Below are 19,379 nucleotides of genomic sequence, written 5' to 3'. Positions count from 1 at the left end.
TTATAAAAACTTCTTGCTTTACTTTTACAAATGTGTTTGATACAGTGACAGTTATTATTTGAAATGTGAAGTCTGCTGATACATAAAAGCCTATAAATGCAGATGGTATCTGTGAGCCTTTTTTTTTTTTTTTTTTTTTTTTTTGACTGATGCTATTATGAAGCTTTTCTGCAGAAAATCTATATATACAGGCAGTCTTCCACCTGTCGTGCGCCAAGTAGCTTGCTAGATAATTATTAATATTCACTAATTAAGAAGGAATATCACTGTCTTGTTTAAGGTTACTTTTCATTTGATTGATCAAGATTGACAGTAAAAGCAGGTAAAATTCTTCTAGAGCTTAATAAAATTTTCATTGAAAATAAAAAAATATAATGCGTGCTAGCATCAATTAAATTACAACAGCATATCCTCAAATATTCTACGACTCTACTGCCGAGTATCGCACCTGTTGTTTTACAATAGAAACAATTTACTTCGAACCTTAAGCTGTTTCGTATTTTTTTTTATATATACTATGTGGAGTACATTTCCAAAAATGGAAATACAAGGTAATCTTATAATTTAAATCAAGTAAATCCTCTTTCTCTTGCTTTATCATGCCAATTTAACTCATGATGCCTTACTACCTTCTTCAGTAAGTGAGTGAAGTGTAGGTAAAGGACATAACTACGTCATCTATCGTCATTATACCTTATTCTAAGCCAAAGTACTTCCTAACTTATCCAATCTCCATATGATCGATCGATCGATCACGTCTAAAACTCAAAGTCACTTATTATTTGGTATAAAAGTGTGCTTTTGATAGTATGAAAGAAAAAGAGAAACAATTATTTATTTTCTTTATTTTTGTAGAGGAAATACAAAAAGTGAGTAGTAGGGGTCGTCTTTTACAAATTTCTCATACACATCCACACGCGACATCTTATATTTTCAAAAAAAAAAAAAAAAAAAAAAAAAACTATCAACACATATGGTGGGTTTCTACTTAATATCCATTTCGATCGCAACAAAGTACAACATCCAAAGATTACGCCTTCCTTTACAAATAAGAGTTTAGATCATTTAGTCTTTGTAGACTTCTACTCATTTTCATCTTTAATTTCGTACTATAAAATATCTAAAGAAAGGACCAAAAATGCAAATGTAATGAACAACAGAATATATTATTTACTGTGGTCATACAAAATTTCTTAATAAGGAATCGACAACGAATAGAGCCTACTTTCCTTATCAACTTTTAATGCTAAAGCTCATCCTTAGTCACAAGATTTCTTTTTTAGTGAATTCAGAAAGTACCCCTTTAAATCAAGTTCCTTTTGTTCTATTTGATGTATTGTACATTTTATTTTATTCGCCGCTTGTTATTTATATAGGAATTCTTGTTAAAAAATGCGTTGTTTGCCAAGAAAGAAAAGATTGTTTTGTTTGTATGGTACATACTGGATGTTTGTACTACAGCTTCATACTAAAGTGAATGAATAGATGCAAATAGAAGCAGCTGGTAAACAGGTATTCACTTTTTTTAATGCAAAGAAGTTTCAAGTTTCTCAACAGGTATGCAAAAATGAATAACTTGATTAATTATTTTCGGATTCATAAATAAGCAAATGTCTTTTGCCTTATTGTGTTTATTGGTCTTGCATGAACATTGAAACCTATTTTTGTTTTAAAACTCAATAAGAAGAGAAATCAACCACTATGGATACATACATACATGCAAATAAATAATAAAGACAGAAAAGCATAAACAGCTTTTAGATGGTTATAGTTCATTAAAGAGTCAATTTATCCATAAAGCATGTAAATACTAAAAAGGAAGTTTCCAAATAAAGTCATTTTTTATTGTTGAACCAAAAAAAAAGTACAAGAGTTAAAACACCTTTTTTTCTTTTTCTTTTTTTTTTATTATTATTTTGAGGAGATGACCATGGCTCCATCAACCTTACAACCTGTACAGTTTACAGAAAAAAAAGTACAAAAAAGCAAGCCAAGTCAAAGACATCAAGTACAACAGATTGGTAATTATGTGATTTATAAAAAGACACTGGGTTCTGGTAGTATGGGAACAGTTAAACTAGCCGAGTCACTATCACCAAAGGATCATCATCTGGTAAGCCTTAATGATGATGATGATATAGATTGAACTAACCAGAGATGGATAGTACGCTGTTAAAATTATGCCAAAAATTAACCTTGATTTACCTGGTTTGGATGACAACAATAAGGATCCAAAGGATACACCAAAAGAAAGAGAACAAAGAACAGTAAGAGAAATGGCTATTATGCATTTATTGCGTCATCCAAATATATGTCAATTGAAGGAGTGGGTTGTGCAAGGTGATTGCTATTATATGTTTTTGGAATATATTGAAGGAGGTCAATTATTGGATTATATCATCAGTCACGGTAAATTAAGAGAAAAGTTGGCAAGGAAATTTGCACGACAGATTGCGAGTGCACTCGGTAAGACAGCAAGTATACCTACTATCGTATGTATTCACTTTATAAATAGACTATTGTCATAGAAACTCAATTGTACACAGAGACTTGAAGATCGAAAATATTTTAATAACAAAAAATGAAGAAATCAAGATTATTGATTTCGGACTTTCCAATATTTATTCACCTGGAAGATTATTAAACACATTTTGTGGTTCGCTTTATTTCGCTGCTCCTGAATTATTACAAGCAAAGCATTATACAGGTCCAGAGGTTGACGTATGGAGTTTTGGTGTTGTGCTTTACGTACTTGTTTGTGGAAGGGTGCCCTTTGATGATACGAGTTTGCCTGCATTACATCAAAAAATTAAAGAAGGACAAGTAGACTATCCTGGTCATCTCAGCAGAGGTAAATAATTTAAAGTAAATCGTAGTATACTCATCATAAAGTAGAATGTGTTGACTTGTTATCCAAGATATTAGTTGTAGATCCAAATAAAAGAGAGACATTATCATTTGTGATCAGTCATCCATGGATGAACAAAGGCTATGATGACATGATCACAAACCATTTGCCACACCGTCATCCCCTTCATGAAATCGATCAACAAGTCATTCAAGGTATGCAAGGATTTGGTCTGGGATCACCTGAAAGAATTGAGTACAAGTTGGAAAGAATCATTCAATCTCCTGAATATCAATACGCAGCTCAACAAATTGATCAAAATTATCATCAGCAGCATACCACGTATGAAAACAGCAACTCACTTTCACGATGGCGTAGAAATACGTCTGTGAAAAGAAGTACTAAACCAAAAGATGATCCACAAACACTCCCGGCCATGTATAACCCACTGATTTCAATTTATTACTTGGTAAAAGAACGAAGAGAGTTGGATGAAAAGATCCAAATGTTGGAAAGTGAAGGATATCAATCACCGGTGCAAATCGGTCGATCCGCTAGTACCTCACTTTCCAAGTCAAGCAAAGACACGACAAGTGTGATGCGAAGAAAGACTGAACGCGTCGCACCCTCCCACAGGCGACAGCAGTTTGAAAAGGACTCAGAGGATTGGGCTGCACCTGCCCATCACAGCACAGTCGGTGATCGCTCGGTCAAGTCATCGTCAAGTAATCTGTTGAAACGTAGTAAGAGTGCGGCTAAAAGGTTGGGTGCTATGCTACCCAGTCGAAGTCATGAATCCATTGACCATGTTGATGTGTCACTCAAGCAAAAAACAATGAACATCTTGAGATCCAATTCACTGAGCTATCGACAACAGCACCCAAAGACGAACCATGCCCGTTTTGTTGAAGAACACGAAGGTAGGCTCATCGGGTTGTGTTATTCTAGGAGCTAACGTACGACATAGGATCCAAGACAGCGAGTCATCACAACCCAAAGAGTTTATTCAATTTTAATAGAAGACATTTATTCAAGATACCAGCCAATGATATGATAAATTATGTTGAACAGGTGTTGACCAAGATCAATGTAAAATATACTTTGATGGAACCGTTTTTATTGAGGTGTGAATATACCTATTCTCAAGATGAAGTCTTGATGGAGCAAGGCACAGTCAAGTTTAATTTAATGATATACCAAGCAAGGTGGGCAGGTGGAAGATTAGGCATCAAATTGATTGAAACCGATCAATCTCTAGAAAACGTCAAAGATTCCATCTACCAAAATTTGATAAATGATTTGAATTCCTTAATTTATTCTCACGAAATACAATAAAAAAACGCGAATTTTTTTTGTGCGCGCATCCCCATTCTTTTTCGTCCCCCTTTTTTTTTTATAAGCAGTAGTAATACAAACAACATGCCACACAATGGATTTCCTAATTGTGAAAAGTGTGAAGAAGGAGAGTATTTGGACATCATTCGGTTATCTGTTAAAAATACGATTGAAGCGCGACCTGTCAAGATTCACGCTCATTCTCACGAAAATCTTTCTAGCATCCTAGCTCGTCTTTGTGAAGAATTTCCAGACATGTGGGAACAACAAACCGTGTATTATTTTTATATTGATATGGGTGGAATATATCATCACGTGGAAGAGACAAGCTGGTTAAGGGATAAGGATCAAATCATTGTCACCACCTTGGAAGACACTGAGCTATTTCCAAAGCTAAACTTGAACGCTGGTATGAAATAGATACTTGTCTGACTAGAGTTTGACTAATTTATATTTTCTATAGTTCATGCCAGCTTAAGACCTTCTGTTGAATTACGACCTCACCAAAAAGAAGGTGTCGAAAGAATGATTTATATGGAAAAGGCATACCGTGGAGGCATCTTGGCAGACGATGTATGAAAAAAAAAAAAATACAATCTACTCAATTAAACTTGCAATTTTGTGTAGATGGGATTAGGAAAGACATTACAGACGTTAACTGTTATCCTTAGACAACAACCACGGATCAACATTCATGCTTGTAGCTTGATTGTTGTTCCTTCAAGGGCGGTAGGAGATCAATGGGCGGAAGAGATTAGAACAAAGACAGAATATGGAAGTGTACCTTATTTTGTCTATCAGGAAGACTATGCTTCACTAATTGACCGTAAATCAGCTAGCATTAAAATACATTTTGACTGACATTTCCACTTTATAGAACCTCATTTTCGAATTATCATCACCACATATGATCGTGTTCGATTGGAATATAAAAAGTTCATCAACGGAGATCCCAACTGCCCACTGTATCATATTGATTGGTATAGAATCGTCTTGGATGAATCTCATAAAGTGAGAGCACTTAAAACCATGTTGAGTGATGCCGTGATTGAATTAAGAGGAAAGTTCAAATGGTGTTTGTCCGGCACTCCTTTACAAGTAAAGTGTGATACATACCAACACACGCATAGTATAACTTATTCGTTGAATAGAATGACATTTCAGAGCTATATCCCATCTTTGCATTTCTAAAAGTGGAAATCAACCCAAGAATGAAAGCAGACAAAGAATACATTGCAGAATTACTCAAGTTACACATGATTCGCAGAAATATTTCAATCTTGCACGAAGAATCCATCCTGTTACCCAGGCAAGAGAATCGAATTATATTGGATTTCACTGAATCAGAGCGAGCCTTGTATGAATATTTAGAGAAATTATTGTATACGCAGATAGCCATCACACGAAGGCAAGGTGAAGCATATACGACATTTGCAACCACAGCCATTCTTTACTTGAGATTAAAACAAGGTTAGGTCAGAGAATAAAAAGTAGGAGGTTTATCTAACTGTAGTAGTGTGTGGGCATCATATGATTTTGCTTGACAAATTTCCAGACTTGATTCCAATGGCACAATCTGGAGCAGAAAGTGATTTAATTGACAGGCTGAACAATACAGATGAAAGTGAAGAGGTGGTAGTGAGAGAAAGGGTGAACCCTGAAGAAACACTATCAGAATATAAAGAGGTGGTGGGCTTGATTGAAAGTTACTAGTAAAATAGCATGACAGATATAGGATAGAGAGCAAGTGCTGAGCATCTACGATAGTGAACAGTTTGGTGAATTGGATCAACCAGTGGATGTATCACAATTACAAAAATTGAAATTTATGAAGCATTCCACCAAGATATCATGGCTTGTCCATTTTCTAAAAGACATCTTGTCATCGAATCCAGCGGATAAAGTGGTGGTAGTTTCACAGGTATGTGTACAATGATTGAATGACTGTGTTTGACGCATAGGATGCTAGTTTGTGGATCTTATTGTCAAAGCCAGTGAAGCGTTGAGTTCCTCAAAAATCCCATGTCAATTATGTAAGTTCACTCGATCCCAGATAACCTATTTACTCATCTCTATTAGATCATGGTGGGTTATCCACTTATCATCGTAGACAGGGTTTATTACGATTCAACCATGATCCAACGATGCGAGTGATGGTAATGTCACTCAAGGCAGGTGGTATCGGTTTAAATTTACAAAGAGCAAATCATATGGTCATTTTGGATCGCTGGTGGAATCCAGGTAAAGGAAAAGAAACAAAAGAAAACTTCTTTCTTTATTTGGTTGAATTGTATCTATTGTAGTATGATTTATAACATATCACCCTGTAGCTACGATGGATCAAGCGGTTGCGAGAATCCACAGAATGACGCAGTCGAAACAAACCTATGTCCATACGGTTGTCATAAGGAATACAATAGAAGAAACATTGATGGATAACATTTTGGGGAAAAAGGTATAGATATTGTTCTAGTGTAGTCTGTTTGCTGATTTAGAAATAGAATAAATTGTTTCAGCAAATTGTGGAAACAGAAGAGGTGGTAGAAGAAGCAGACATTGAAGATTTGGATGTGAACGATGCAAATCACATGGAAGACATGGATCTTGATATTGATAGTGATAATGACGGTGTAGCCATTGTTATAAAAACGAAAAATCAAGAAGAGAAGGGTGACATGTTCAATAATGATCTATCGACTGAAATACCTAGAAATATTAATAGCAATAATCATTTGCAACTAGACAATGAATTTAATGTATAATTTTGTAAATAAATCTCTTTTATCATTGCATCTTTATGTGGCTCAATGAGCGGCTATTTAAAAACTATCCATCTCCATAAAAAAAAAATTTCGAGGTTTTTTAGATCTGTCAAAAAGTTTTTCTTGTTCAATCTATTATAAAAATGGGATTCAGTAAAAGAAGACGCATAGGACGTAAAAATAAGGTACAAGAATACTTGAAAATAATAGGCAAGATCCTCAATAGTTATGTAGACTAATAGTGAACAACAATCCACTGAAGAAAAGCCAAAACAAAAATATTTTGATGAGCGTAAACCTTTTGCAGAAATAGAAAGAGATAATGAAAAGTTCAAAACCTATTACAAGGCAAGTCGTAATATACATAGATTGTAACTGTATAATGATGGTCGTTTTTAGACTCAAAATATTTTATCTGAAGAAGAATTTGAAGAGTTTTATGAATACATCAAGACGATCTTACCCACCACCTTTAGAATTACCGGTAGTCGAACGTAAGATTCCAAACTGAGAAGATAGGACTGTTGATTGATTAAAATATAGAACTGCATTGGAGATTTTGAATGTTGTTCAAAAGAATTATGTTCCCAAATTACAGAATATTGTTATTGACGGTGTCAAGATTGAACCACCCAAGCCATTGCCATTTTATCCTGAACAGTTTGCCTGGCAAGTCAACGCACCTCGATTGGTTGTCAAGAAATCGCCTGAATTTCAAGAGTTTCACAAGTTTATTGTGACTGAAACAGAAGCTGTAATATAAAAAAAAGAGATACTGTGATAAAAAAGACTGATTTTATTCATGCAGGGCAATATGAGTCGACAGGAAGCAGTAAGTATGGTGCCTCCTTTATTAATGGACATTAAGCCTCATCAATGGGTATTGGATATGTGTGCAGCACCAGGTTCAAAAACAGCCCAGATTATTGAAGCCGTCCACTCAAACGACAAGTTGAACGAAATGCCAAGTAAGATAATACAGAAGCTACTAGAAAACATAACTTATATCATATAAAAGCGGGTCTTGTTGTAGCCAATGATGCAGATTATAAACGTAGCCATATGCTGATCCATCAATCCAAGCGCCTACAATCCCCATGCTTCATGGCCACCAACCATGACGGTTCTCAATTCCCCAACATCCGCTTACCCGACACATCCACTCCATGGCAATTTGATCGCGTGCTGTGTGATGTTCCTTGCAGCGGTGACGGCACGATTCGTAAGAACGAAAAGATTTGGGATAATTGGTCCCCTGCGGCCGCCCTTCAACTTCACACGACACAGGTTCAAATCTTTGCTCGCGGTTGTCAGCTGCTCAAGATGGGTGGTCGCATCGTGTATTCTACCTGTTCCTTTAACCCAGTTGAAAATGAAGCGGTCGTGGCCGAGGTCCTTCGTCAGACCAAGGGAGCGATTCGATTGATCGATGTCTCAAATGAGCTGCCCGAGTTGAAGCGAAAGCCTGGATTGAAAACATGGAAGGTGACGGATAAAGAAGGTCATTTCGTCAATTGTTTTGAGGAGGTCAATGAGAAGTTGCGCAAGCGATTCCCTCTCACAGCTTTCCCACCGACTCAGGCGGAGGCAGATGAAATGCATCTAGAGCGATGTCTTCGTATCTATCCTCATCAGCAAAACACGGGTGGTTTCTTTGTCGCTGTATTTGAAAAGGTCGAGCCCTTGACAGCTGCGGACCGCATCCATCTTGCGAAAATGGAAGGAAAGGACGTGGCTCAGACGGATTTAGAAGAAGAAAGCAAGGAAGCGATCCCTGTCAAACGCTCAATTCCCCATGATGATCCTGAAGAAAACAATACAAAGAAAGCAAAGACGGAAGAGGAGGAAGAAGAGGCTAAACCATTTGAGGGTAAACCAAAGAGAGATGTTCCTGGTATCAAAGAGGCACCCTTTGAATTGGTTTCTTCTGATTCAGAAGACTTGAAGGATATTACTGAATTCTATGGTCTTGATGCTAGTTTCCCTCGTGACCAATTCTTGCTACGATCCGAAAACAATGCCAAGGGTCGCAGTCTTTACTTTGTATCTAGTGCAATTAAAAAAGTGCTCGAATCGAAGGACTTTAGCCGTCTTCAGACCGTCAACACGGGTGTCAGACTGTTTGTTCGTCAATCATCTCCTGTCGAAGCTGGCTCACCTTTCCGTTTGACCTCTGAAGGTTTGCCTCTTTTGGATGCCGTCATGTCTCATCAACGTCGTCTTCAGGTCAATCTAGACGAGCTTCGTGTCTTGCTTGTCGAGGCATTCCCCACTGTCGATCGCTTTTTAGAATCGAGCCGAGCCAAGTTAAATGCAGTGACGCCTGGTTGCTGTATTGCTTATTTGGATGAAGCGAGTTGCAAGCAAGCAGAATTTGTTGGATCGCTCATCTTGCCGGTTTGGAAGGGTAAAAACTCACTTAATGTGTTGCTGAACAAAAAGGACAAGCGATCATTGTGTGAACGTTTATTTCATGCCATACCCGAAGCAACACCTGAGCATCTTGTCTTGAGATCTACCGAAAACCAAGCTGCTGCAGATGCTGCAAGAAAGGCTCAAGAAGAACAAGAATAAAGATGCTAAAGATAGTAAAAAGAAGATTGTATATGTGTTTATACAAAAAACAAATAATATTAATAATTTAAATCTCTTTTTTTCTATAATGTATTTCGCGTTCAAATTATATCTATGCTATAATAATCCTTCTTCCGATAATCTCTGATTTAAAAATGCAAGAGATTGCGCCATGGCTATTGGCTATTGCTTTATGAGTGATGATGATTGTTTCATGAGATTTATGTATACCTCTTGATTTTCTTCATCAAATACTGTTTTTTCACGTTGATGACCACCACCTCTGACTTCATTAGGTTGTTCTTCTCCATCTTCTTCTTTAAAAATACATGAGTAAATAAAGACGAAAGGAATATGAACTTTACCTAAACCAAGCATATGCATAACTTCCTCTTCTTCTACAGCCACACTATCTTCTAAATTTGAATACGTTCTACAAAGCGGACAAGAAAAGCCAGGATAATTCTGCTGGAGCAAAGGTCTCAAACACCTATAATGATACACATGAGAGCAAGGAGCAATAAATAAAGCTTGAAAGGGTGCAATACAATAAAGACAGATACAGCACTCTTGTATATCTTCTCGCTTTGTTGCATCTGACAGCTGATTTTTAAGCTGTTGAAAGGCGGTCAAGTTGTAGGTGTTTGAGCAAGTCTCTCGCCATTCCCGACGGTTGACTTCCAAACGCATCTTGACTGCCCGGTACATGGGTTCTAGGCCTCCTTTGTAATCCACTCCTAATTGAACAAGATCCCCGTCGACGATTTCTTGAGGTTGTGTGCTTTCTGAATTGGCAGGTGATAGACGAACGTGATTCACAAAGGTGCCACTGGATGAACAAGTATCCTTGATATACAACTGTCCAAAACAAGACGTTGGTGTCTTCTCCTTTTCATGCTTCACTTCCTTACCTTCTTGTCTTCTCCTGCCCATATTTCTGCATGATATCGACTGACTACTTTACTCTTAAAAGACAATCGGTTGGAAATCACTGCTCGGTCAGAATATCGGCCCAGTTTGACACTAGGTCCTCCAGCAACTAATTTACGATTAATGACATCAAATACAAAACATCGATTGGTGGTTCCAACATTAGGTATCAGTCGAATATGAATCGAATTTTCTTCATCTCCCAAAGGCTCTTCTACTGCTGTACACCTATTTGTCTTTTCGTCTTCACGAAGGCATCTTGTACGATTGGAAGTTTCAGCTGCGTTGTCCATCGAACGAGTATCATAAAGGAACATGAGAGAAAAAGGAGAAAGAGAAAAAGAGAGAGAGAGAGAGAGAGAAAGAGAGAAAGAGAAAGAAAGTAATTGGCCTTCCTTTTTCCCTCCCTCCACCCACCTCCTTTTTTTTGTTTATTTATGTTTTGCTTGTGTGTTTTAGTTAAAAGCATAATTCTAAAAACAGGATTGTTCATGATTAAATAAAGTTATTGTATTTAAAGAGTACTCCGTATACTCTCCTTTCAAATCCTGCCTTTTTTTTGGATACACACAAAAGTAAATTGATTCTGCCTACCAACAGAGATTCTGTGTTCCTATTAAGATGCGATTTGTTCATGAACATATTTGATTGAAATTGCTGGATATGACCTTGTACAACGTTTTTTTAAGCAAATATATTGTTTCATTGTTTATTTCTCACACGTATATTTTTACATCGTAGCCAATAGTAATCGCAAGCCTACAGAAATCATCTGCAAAGTGCGCCACTTATTTAAAGTCTATCTTGTAATTTACATAAAGCGCCTATTCATTTTCATCTTCTCCTTATATGAATCGTTTAAGGAGATTGTATTGAAAGATCGTTACTATCTTGGCTTAAATAAACATGTTGATCTGATATGAGCTGCAAGATGCTAAGCTGTAAGAAGAATAAAACATACTCAGTTCATGCAAATATGACATAGTTCTCCATTGGCATCTTTTTAAAAGCCACTTGTTTCATAAATCAAGTCGTTTGAAGAAAAACAAGAGTATACCAAATTTCTCCTAAATAGTCATCTTTTGTGAAGATAAAGACTTTCTTGGGCATGTACCCTATCATACCCTTCCCTCATTTGGGTCCATCTCCTTAAAGAGTTCACTATGACTTTAAGCCCACTTTCTGATTTAATCAGCACAGGATGACTTTTCATTATGAATAACAGTAATTGCTGTAGCTGGCTCCATTCATAAAGACTTTATGTTTAGTTGTAAATATCTACTTTTTCTGTCTTTATCTTCAAACGCCACAGCTCTTTTGTCACAGTTGCACAACTCTATATAATTTAAAAAAAGAAATGATAACATTGCAGATATATCACAAGAACAGTACCAACATCAAAATTAGGCTCAAGAGGCCAATATCAATTAATATAGGATATGAATCATACTCGTTCTGTTTCGTAGCTGCATAGTACATGACCCTATGTCACATAATGATTTTATTGATATAAATATGGAAGTAATCAAAGCATGTCATTCAGAATGACATTGATTGTTTAGTAAAATGGAAAGAACTATGCATATATGTTTGGTATGATGACACCAATTGCATTCAGATATTGAGTTCATCTAAATGCTGTCATCAAGCATAAATGTCAATCAATTCTGCTTTTTATTATGTTTATAAAACTATTTTTATATATTCGTTGTTTTTATACAACATCATCACAGTAAACAAGATCGGCTTAATGTCAAAGGCTCCTATTGTTTTTTTGACTCATTTGAAAAAAGAATAAAAGACGAGGATTGTCTGCTTCTTTTTTTTTTTTTTATTTTTATAGTTACAAACGTGCAATTTGATTAAAAGCCTAATTATTTTACATGAGTCAGTGAGAATAATGATCGCATTCATCTTACCATATTTCTTTGCTGCATCGCGCCTTGTTTTCTTTTGTTCAGCAAACATATTATCCAGCTTTTCTCTGTTATTGATTGCATGGGCTGCTAACGCCATAATGTTATTCTTCTTCAATTGTAATTTACTTGCTGTCAACTAGCAGAAAATAAATTGGAATATATTCTATAATGACCCATAAATAACTTACACTGATGCCATCATCAAATTTAGGTGCTTGTGTTAACGCGTGTGTAGCCCGCCATTCTTCACTAGGCAGCATGTCTGACTGATTAACAGATTTGATTTGAATGTTGTGATCTCCTCTCATACGATGACCTACAATATGTTGCAGCTATCAAAAAGTCATGTTAACACTTTTTTAAAACAAAACTATTTTCAATTTACATCGTCTAGAGAGCCATTGGCCTCTGGTTCATCATACTCTTCCTCCTCCTGCTGTTGTTGCTGCTGTTGTTGGTAATAATGATATGCAGATGGGTCTGTAGAGTACATGGCATTGGGATCGTATTCATATGCATCAACAGCTGTCACTTCTTTGGGCTTTTCAACTGTATAGACTAATCCAGTTGTAGTTTGAACTGGTTTTGGTTTGTTTTCAGCAATAGGCTCATCTATTAACTCTTTACCTAAACACAAATGCATTGAATATCTACTATTTTTCTTTCCTTTTTCTTTTGTTTACCAATGTGGAAAAAAGACCCTGTATACTTCTTCGGTAACTCCTCCTCTTCTTCTTCTTCCTCTTCCTTCTCCTCCTTTTTAGGTACAACTTCTTTTTTCTCTTCTTTAAGTTTCTTCATTAATGAATGAGGTGTTAGTGATTTATCTGTTACAGCCAGAGATGGCTTTGTATTGTTTTTTGGTGCTGGCAATAAATCAGCAAGACTAAATCCTGATGTTGTTTTTGCTCGCTTTGCTGGCTTGTTTTCTTCTTCATCATCTACATTTTCTGGAAGGTCAACATATACAACTGATTTTTTGGCTTTAGGTGCAGGAAGTAAAGATGATAGTGACCTCTTTTGAGGCTGTTGCTGCTTTTGGGGTTGTTCAGTATCAGAAGTTTCGGAATCACTGCTATAATCGGGGACAAGAGACATTTTGAAAAGAAAGTTGGAAGGTTGTTTAGCTTACCTTTCGCTCTCTCTTTGTAGCGATTGTGACTGAGAGCCGTCACAATAACAAAATTTTTGACTCCGAGAGCATTACAAGAAAAAAAAAATCAAACTTGACAATTTTTTTTTTTACTACAGTTAGAAAAGAGCTTCAGTTCACAGTAGCTTATTCTCTCTCTCTCTTTTAATACTCTTCAACTTACAAATAACAGAAGAAAGCGTCTTTAGATCCTACTGCTCTAATCCAATTTATACATCATACAATATACATAGATCATGCCTTCAGTTCATACAAAAAAGGTAACTGTTGCCGAGAATTCCTCCACAAAGAATGAAGCACCCAACAAGATTGTTTTGTCAAAAACTGCAGGTGGTAACATTTCGCAATATCCTGTTGAATTCACTAAAGATTCAAAGTAAAAAGAAGAAAAAAAAAAGATGTAGACAATAAATACTGATAACTGTAAACAATAGATATTTCTTCACAAGTGTACATTCTAGTGTAAAGGTATACAGTATGGCTACAGGTGCTGTTGTCAAAGTTCTTTCCCAATCAGCTTTAGCAGGAGGACATTCGGATAAAGTGACTTGTGTGATATTGAACCCAAAGAATCATCTTCAATTGTACACGGCTAGTTTAGACGGAACGATCAAGTTGTGGGATTACAACGATAATATCCTGTTGAAGACATATCACATAAGATCGCCCATAGAATACATGGTGATTTCACAAGAAACTCCCAATGATGCCTATATTGTTGTGAAAACAAAGGATGGTAAGAAAGCCAGGTTTTGTGCTTTATGTGGTTATTGATTAGGATATATTAGAAGAAAATAATTCAACTGTCTATCGTTATACATTTGGAGAGGAGCCTTTGATGCGCCAGATCTATTCACTCAAAGACTGTACCTCAATTGATATCACCAAGGATGGCAAGTGGCTCTCATTTGCTGGGCGATATACAGCCTATGTCTGGCCTGTGAATGAAGATAGGGAAGACGTCACACCCACTCAAGTCATTCAACATGTCTTTGTAGAACACCTTACTGTGCTTAAATTCCATCCGGACAGACCTATCTTAGCAGTAGGTGATCGATCCGGAAGAATCACACAGATTGCGAATTACAATTCAAACGACACAAGCGATCACATTCGATCTGTATATCACTGGCATCATTTACCTGTACGTTGTCTTACCTTCATGGTAGATGGTTCTTACTTGATGTCTGGTGGTGAAGAAGCTGTCTTGGTCATTTGGCAACTTGAGACAGGTCACAAACAGTTCTTGCCTAGAATGGGTGGTAGCATCGACTTTATCACGATCTCTCCAAACAATAGATTTTATTGTATCGGATTGGATGATAATTCGATTCGTTTAGTCAACAGTATCACACAGACTATTGAACAAGTCATTCAAGGACTTCAGTATGGTAAGTTTGAGGATCATCATCATTTGCAAATTCTAAACAGTTTTATAGCTCAAGTGAATCCTTCTTCAAACCATCTTACGACTGGCCTTGTAGTTGAACCCCGTAATCATCATTTGGTCATGAATGGTGTTCCAGGAAGTATACAGTTTTACAATGCAAATGCAGACAGTCATGTCATGGATCTGGAGGTGGTCCCCATGAATCGTGTGGTTCGTGCGGCTGAAAAAGAGATTGTCAATGCCCATGTGATGCATGTGGCCTTTTTGCCCAGTGGAGAATGGATGGCGACGGTAGACATGCGAGACGACAAGGTGACAACACCCGAATTGTTTTTGAAGTTCTGGAGATGGGATCCTGATACCCAAGACTACAAGCTACACACCCGTGTTGATTACCCTCATACAAAACCTATCACTTCACTCGTCTTTAATCCTATCTCTCGACGGGGACCTATGGCCATCACCACCTCTCAAGACAAAACATTCAAGGTCTGGAATTTGAATTCAGCTCAACCTCAGACGGAAGCTGCATGGATGTGTCGTTCGGTTGGCGTTTATCATGATAGTGAAGCTAGAACCGCAGCCTTTTCTGAGGATGGCAGTATGTTGGCTGTTGGCTTTGGGCAAACTGTCACCCTGTGGGACCCTTATCTGAATTCTATCCAAGCCGTCTTGGCCCAACCCAATTCTGAACGTATCGAAAAGCTGAGCTTTTTGGGTGACAATTGCCCCTTCATGGTCGTGATCACGGCGTCTTACATGTATGTTTGGAATCTGTTGACTTGTAAGGTCTGGTGGAGCTACAAGATTTCTGTAGACCACTTTGCCGTTGACACGACTTCCAACCATTTTGCCATTGTCCGCAACGCACACCGTGCCAACCAATCTCGTCTTATTCTCTTTGATCCCAAATCACACATCCCTGTTGCTCTTCAGCAGTATAATCATACCTGTTTAGCTGTCACATGGCTTCCAAAGGAGCAAGATGAATCATTTGGTTCGAGTAACATTGTTTGCCTTAATAACAAGTATGAAATGTCTATATATTCTTTACAATCCTCAGCCATAAAGGATAAAAATGAAGTAGCCGATGTACAGGAGAACACGGTCTCGCTTGAAACGCCTGTAGAGCGTAATCTATTGAACGAAATGTACGGCACTCGTCAAGATGAGCGTGAAACAAAAGAACAAGCTCGCCTTCGACTGACAACAGCACAGCAGATGCGTGAAGAAGCCATGTCAGCCAATCGCAAGGAAACAAAGGCAAGACGAAAGGAAGAAGGAGATGCAGGATTATCTGCACCTAGCCATGTTTTGCCTCAAGTAGAAAACTTGTTTGATACCTTCATGAGCTCTATTATGGCTCTTCGTATTGAACCCAAAGATTCAACAGTAGTTGCAATGGATGTGGATGCTGAGGAAGAGATGACAATGGCATCAACTGTTGAAGTAACAGATAACGTGCTGATAGAAGACAACATCATAAACCCTCCTCAAGTCGACTTTCCTTCCTTATTAGATTACTTTTCTAAAGGCTTAGGTAAGATAGGCAGGCTGATTCTGTTTTAAAAAGCTGACTGTTGTTTTTTTTTATTAGAAGGAAAACCGCTTGATAGAAAGGCGATGGTGATTGCTCAAGATTCTTCAAGTGAAGATGATTCTGATCAAGAAGATCCTTCAAATATCGATTGGTAGCTTACTTTAAAAAACATTTAGAAATTTCCTTTTATTTTTTTGTACAATAAAAAAAGCATACATAAACATCTCTCAATGCTTACTTGTTAAACTTGACAGACATCAATGAATCAAGTGTCAAACTCGAAAGCCAACGAAATTACATCATCATGTATCATGAAAGCTTTTAGTTTTTTCATATTGCGACGGTATCAGTACCTTTTGCTTATATAGAATAGTCCAACCATAAAATTATTGGTACATTTGACTTTGACTTTCAACATTCGGCCTAACTCTCTTCATTTCTTGATCTTTTTTTTTTTGTGAATAGATGGATAATGCATTATAAAATCAATAGCTTGCATCTCTTTTCATATTTGTCTCAGACACGCTTGATACGCCCAGTAATAGAGTAGAATCTGGATGTCTTTGATTTTGAATACCTTATTGTTGGATACAACTGATTTTGCTCCACTTGTTATGCTTACTATTCAGGTGAAGTGTGCTTTTGACCATCATAACCATCGGTTTGACGCAAGTGTAACCTTTCTAAAAGTAGTAAGCAAATCGAAACGAGTTGACGTATGGGACTGCCTACAATAACGCTATAGAAAAACAAAAGTAGAACCTGGCAATAGCACAATCTGGTTCAAGCCCATCTTCAGATTGCACATGAAAAAGCCCTTGATGTGAGAGTCAGCAAAGCCGCAAATATGCACCAGGAGCACTGTAGGAAGGGGATAAACGGCCCCTTTATTAGTTTACCAATGAGCATGAATCGGTCATTTAAAGCTTGGTAAGGCTGTCTACCTCACGATCGAGAATAATGTAGAAATCAATAGATCCAGAAGAAAACCCATATTTTAGCTATATAGACTTTCCCCATTCTGATCAGGTTCTTTTTCTTTTAGCATCATCTATACTTTTTATCAAATGGCAACCTACTCATTAAACTGTTTTGCGTGTCAGAATACATTGGCATCACCTATCACTTTATCTTGTGGATATACTGTATGCCAATCCTGTCTACCTCCGACCGAGGATGAGGTAAACTGTTTTGTTTGTCCGGTGAGTGATTGCAAAAGAGAAAAGCATTTGTTTGGACCGAGTGTAAATGAGGATCAAGTCATCGAAAGCCTTCTAGTACAAGAGGGCGTTCGAAACTCGATGATGTGCTCCATTGGACAACGACACTTGCTGGATCATCCTGTCACGAATCACTGTGGACATACATTTTGCAAACTGTGCTTGCTTCAGCAAAAGATAATGACCAACAGCTGTCCTATATGTCAAAAGAGACTACCAAGTTACCAATTCATTCAGGCTCAACCCGTCACTTTTCTTATCAACCGAGTCCTTCTTGAACGATATCCAGCAGACCAGTCTCAGAAATCCTGGCTGCCTCCCTCTACCAGCCCATCAGGGACAGAGATACCCATCAACTTGCTAGATTTTCCTCTCCTTCCATCTCAAATCCTTCGTATACCCATGCGCACGCTTCAAAACCAAGTTATCCTGAGAAATCATCTTTTGGTCTGTCCAGAGACCCAATCGCTTCAACTGGCTGTCTTGTACAAATTCAAGGCCAGTGTGGGCACCATAGCAAAGATTACGTCGGTTGAGCAGAGAGAGAATGGGACCTTGATCACTATCGTTGGCATGGATCGGTTTGCCGTCTTGAAGATCAAACAGACGACGGAGGATCATGTGGTGGCCGAGATCGAGAGGAAGTTTGAACAGACAGAAAGTGAACATACAACGGATGACCTGTCATCAGTCAAGCTGGCTACTCGTATTCATTCATTCTTCATCCATCTTGCGCAAAGTGCACCTTCCAGGTCATTTTCTAATCATGTCCAAGGGCTCCTGGGGCCCGTCTGGTTAGACTCTGTCCAAACCATGTACGGTCCTTTGCCTTCACCCGAGGATCCTGTCGGTCTTTGCTGGTGGTCGGCTGCTGTCTTGCCAGTGGGTAACCATGAAAGACATGTGTTGTTGGAAACGAATGGCTTGATGGATCGACTTGGGCTCATCTTGCTCTGGATCCAAGACCTTGAATCTCAGTGGACCGGTCGTAGAGAAGCTGAAGAGAGTGAATGATCTGTATATTATTTAGAAAAGTATAAACCCTGTACATATTTTGTTTCGTTCGTAAACAAAACACTTTTATCGCCCATCTATAAAACCTTGTCTATCTTATTTCTTTCTGTACATGCTCCCAAATATCTATTTTTGATTTGCATCAAAGCCATGACATAAAAGAACATAAAGTATATCGATCAGAAATAGAGACAAATTGTCAAACATGCCTTTTTTTTTATCAAAGCATTCAACAGCAAGAAGATGGCTAAATTATTTACTTTTTTAAATATAAACAGTAAACTCTTGTTAGTTAATAAATGATCATCATAAAAAGGGCTATACAATGTTTGTGAAGAAAGAAACCTCAGGGTTCCTGACCCTATTCTATTTCATGCATGCTTTCAAATAATCATCTTATTTTTATATAGAAAAAGCGGATCGAGTGGCTGAAGTTGTCTTTAGATGCGATTGTAAAAAGATAAAAGAGACAAGCCATAAAAAAAGCAACAATGCCCTTTTTTGTAACAAAAGAATAAAGAATGAAATTATGGAACTGGTGTTGGTTTGACTTCAACGATAAAAATCGTGCTTTTAACAAAGTAGGTTTATGATCAAGATAAATGTATACTCACACCTTCCTTATTGAATGTATTGAAGAAAGCGAGCACTGCTTCTGTCTGCTGTGCTCTTAGAGGAACCAGTATTCATTTTT

General features: G+C 37.5%; 7 protein-coding genes across 7 annotated transcripts; 5 read left to right on the top strand and 2 right to left on the bottom strand.

Moving 5' to 3' along the window:
- Window positions 1-2,180: 2,180 nt before the first annotated feature.
- RO3G_07095 (uncharacterized protein) lies at window positions 2,181-3,803 on the top strand (the record flags this gene model as incomplete). The annotated part of the gene is made up of 4 exons (XM_067661685.1): window positions 2,181-2,267; window positions 2,325-2,466; window positions 2,516-2,851; window positions 2,926-3,803. 4 exons carry the CDS (start codon window positions 2,181-2,183, stop codon window positions 3,801-3,803), a joined length of 1,443 nt encoding a protein of 480 aa, XP_067517786.1.
- A 674-nt stretch (window positions 3,804-4,477) lies between these two features.
- RO3G_07094 (uncharacterized protein) lies at window positions 4,478-6,491 on the top strand (the record flags this gene model as incomplete). The annotated part of the gene is made up of 10 exons (XM_067661684.1): window positions 4,478-4,592; window positions 4,647-4,756; window positions 4,811-5,009; window positions 5,061-5,281; window positions 5,335-5,653; window positions 5,739-5,895; window positions 5,951-6,104; window positions 6,153-6,216; window positions 6,263-6,424; window positions 6,487-6,491. 10 exons carry the CDS (start codon window positions 4,478-4,480, stop codon window positions 6,489-6,491), a joined length of 1,506 nt encoding a protein of 501 aa, XP_067517785.1.
- Window positions 6,492-7,088: 597 nt separating this feature from the next.
- RO3G_07093 (uncharacterized protein) lies at window positions 7,089-9,519 on the top strand (the record flags this gene model as incomplete). Its single annotated transcript, XM_067661683.1, has 6 exons — window positions 7,089-7,098; window positions 7,156-7,175; window positions 7,345-7,439; window positions 7,489-7,699; window positions 7,754-7,913; window positions 7,964-9,519. The coding sequence occupies 6 exons, from the start codon at window positions 7,089-7,091 to the stop codon at window positions 9,517-9,519; spliced, it is 2,052 nt and encodes a 683-aa protein (XP_067517784.1).
- Window positions 9,520-9,625: 106 nt separating this feature from the next.
- RO3G_07092 (uncharacterized protein) lies at window positions 9,626-10,766 on the bottom strand (the record flags this gene model as incomplete). Its single annotated transcript, XM_067661682.1, has 4 exons — window positions 9,626-9,631; window positions 9,751-9,836; window positions 9,885-10,377; window positions 10,431-10,766. 4 exons carry the CDS (start codon window positions 10,764-10,766, stop codon window positions 9,626-9,628), a joined length of 921 nt encoding a protein of 306 aa, XP_067517783.1.
- A 1,545-nt stretch (window positions 10,767-12,311) lies between these two features.
- RO3G_07091 (uncharacterized protein) lies at window positions 12,312-13,466 on the bottom strand (the record flags this gene model as incomplete). The annotated part of the gene is made up of 5 exons (XM_067661681.1): window positions 12,312-12,319; window positions 12,369-12,504; window positions 12,557-12,700; window positions 12,754-12,995; window positions 13,052-13,466. The coding sequence occupies 5 exons, from the start codon at window positions 13,464-13,466 to the stop codon at window positions 12,312-12,314; spliced, it is 945 nt and encodes a 314-aa protein (XP_067517782.1).
- Window positions 13,467-13,998: 532 nt separating this feature from the next.
- On the top strand, window positions 13,999-16,606 carry RO3G_07090 (uncharacterized protein; the record flags this gene model as incomplete). The annotated part of the gene is made up of 4 exons (XM_067661680.1): window positions 13,999-14,257; window positions 14,310-14,912; window positions 14,961-16,451; window positions 16,509-16,606. The coding sequence occupies 4 exons, from the start codon at window positions 13,999-14,001 to the stop codon at window positions 16,604-16,606; spliced, it is 2,451 nt and encodes an 816-aa protein (XP_067517781.1).
- Window positions 16,607-17,851: 1,245 nt separating this feature from the next.
- Window positions 17,852-18,685, top strand: RO3G_07089 (uncharacterized protein; the record flags this gene model as incomplete). Its single annotated transcript, XM_067661679.1, has 1 exon — window positions 17,852-18,685. The coding sequence occupies one exon, from the start codon at window positions 17,852-17,854 to the stop codon at window positions 18,683-18,685; it is 834 nt and encodes a 277-aa protein (XP_067517780.1).
- Between the last annotated feature and the right edge of the window lie 694 nt (window positions 18,686-19,379).

The sequence above is a fragment of the Rhizopus delemar genome, genomic scaffold (assembly GCF_000149305.1).
Source record: "Rhizopus delemar RA 99-880 supercont3.5 genomic scaffold, whole genome shotgun sequence".
NCBI classification, from domain to species: Eukaryota; Fungi; Mucoromycota; class Mucoromycetes; order Mucorales; family Rhizopodaceae; genus Rhizopus; species Rhizopus delemar.
The sequence above is the reverse complement of the archived record's forward strand: the minus strand, read 5'-3'. Positions and strand labels throughout refer to the sequence as shown.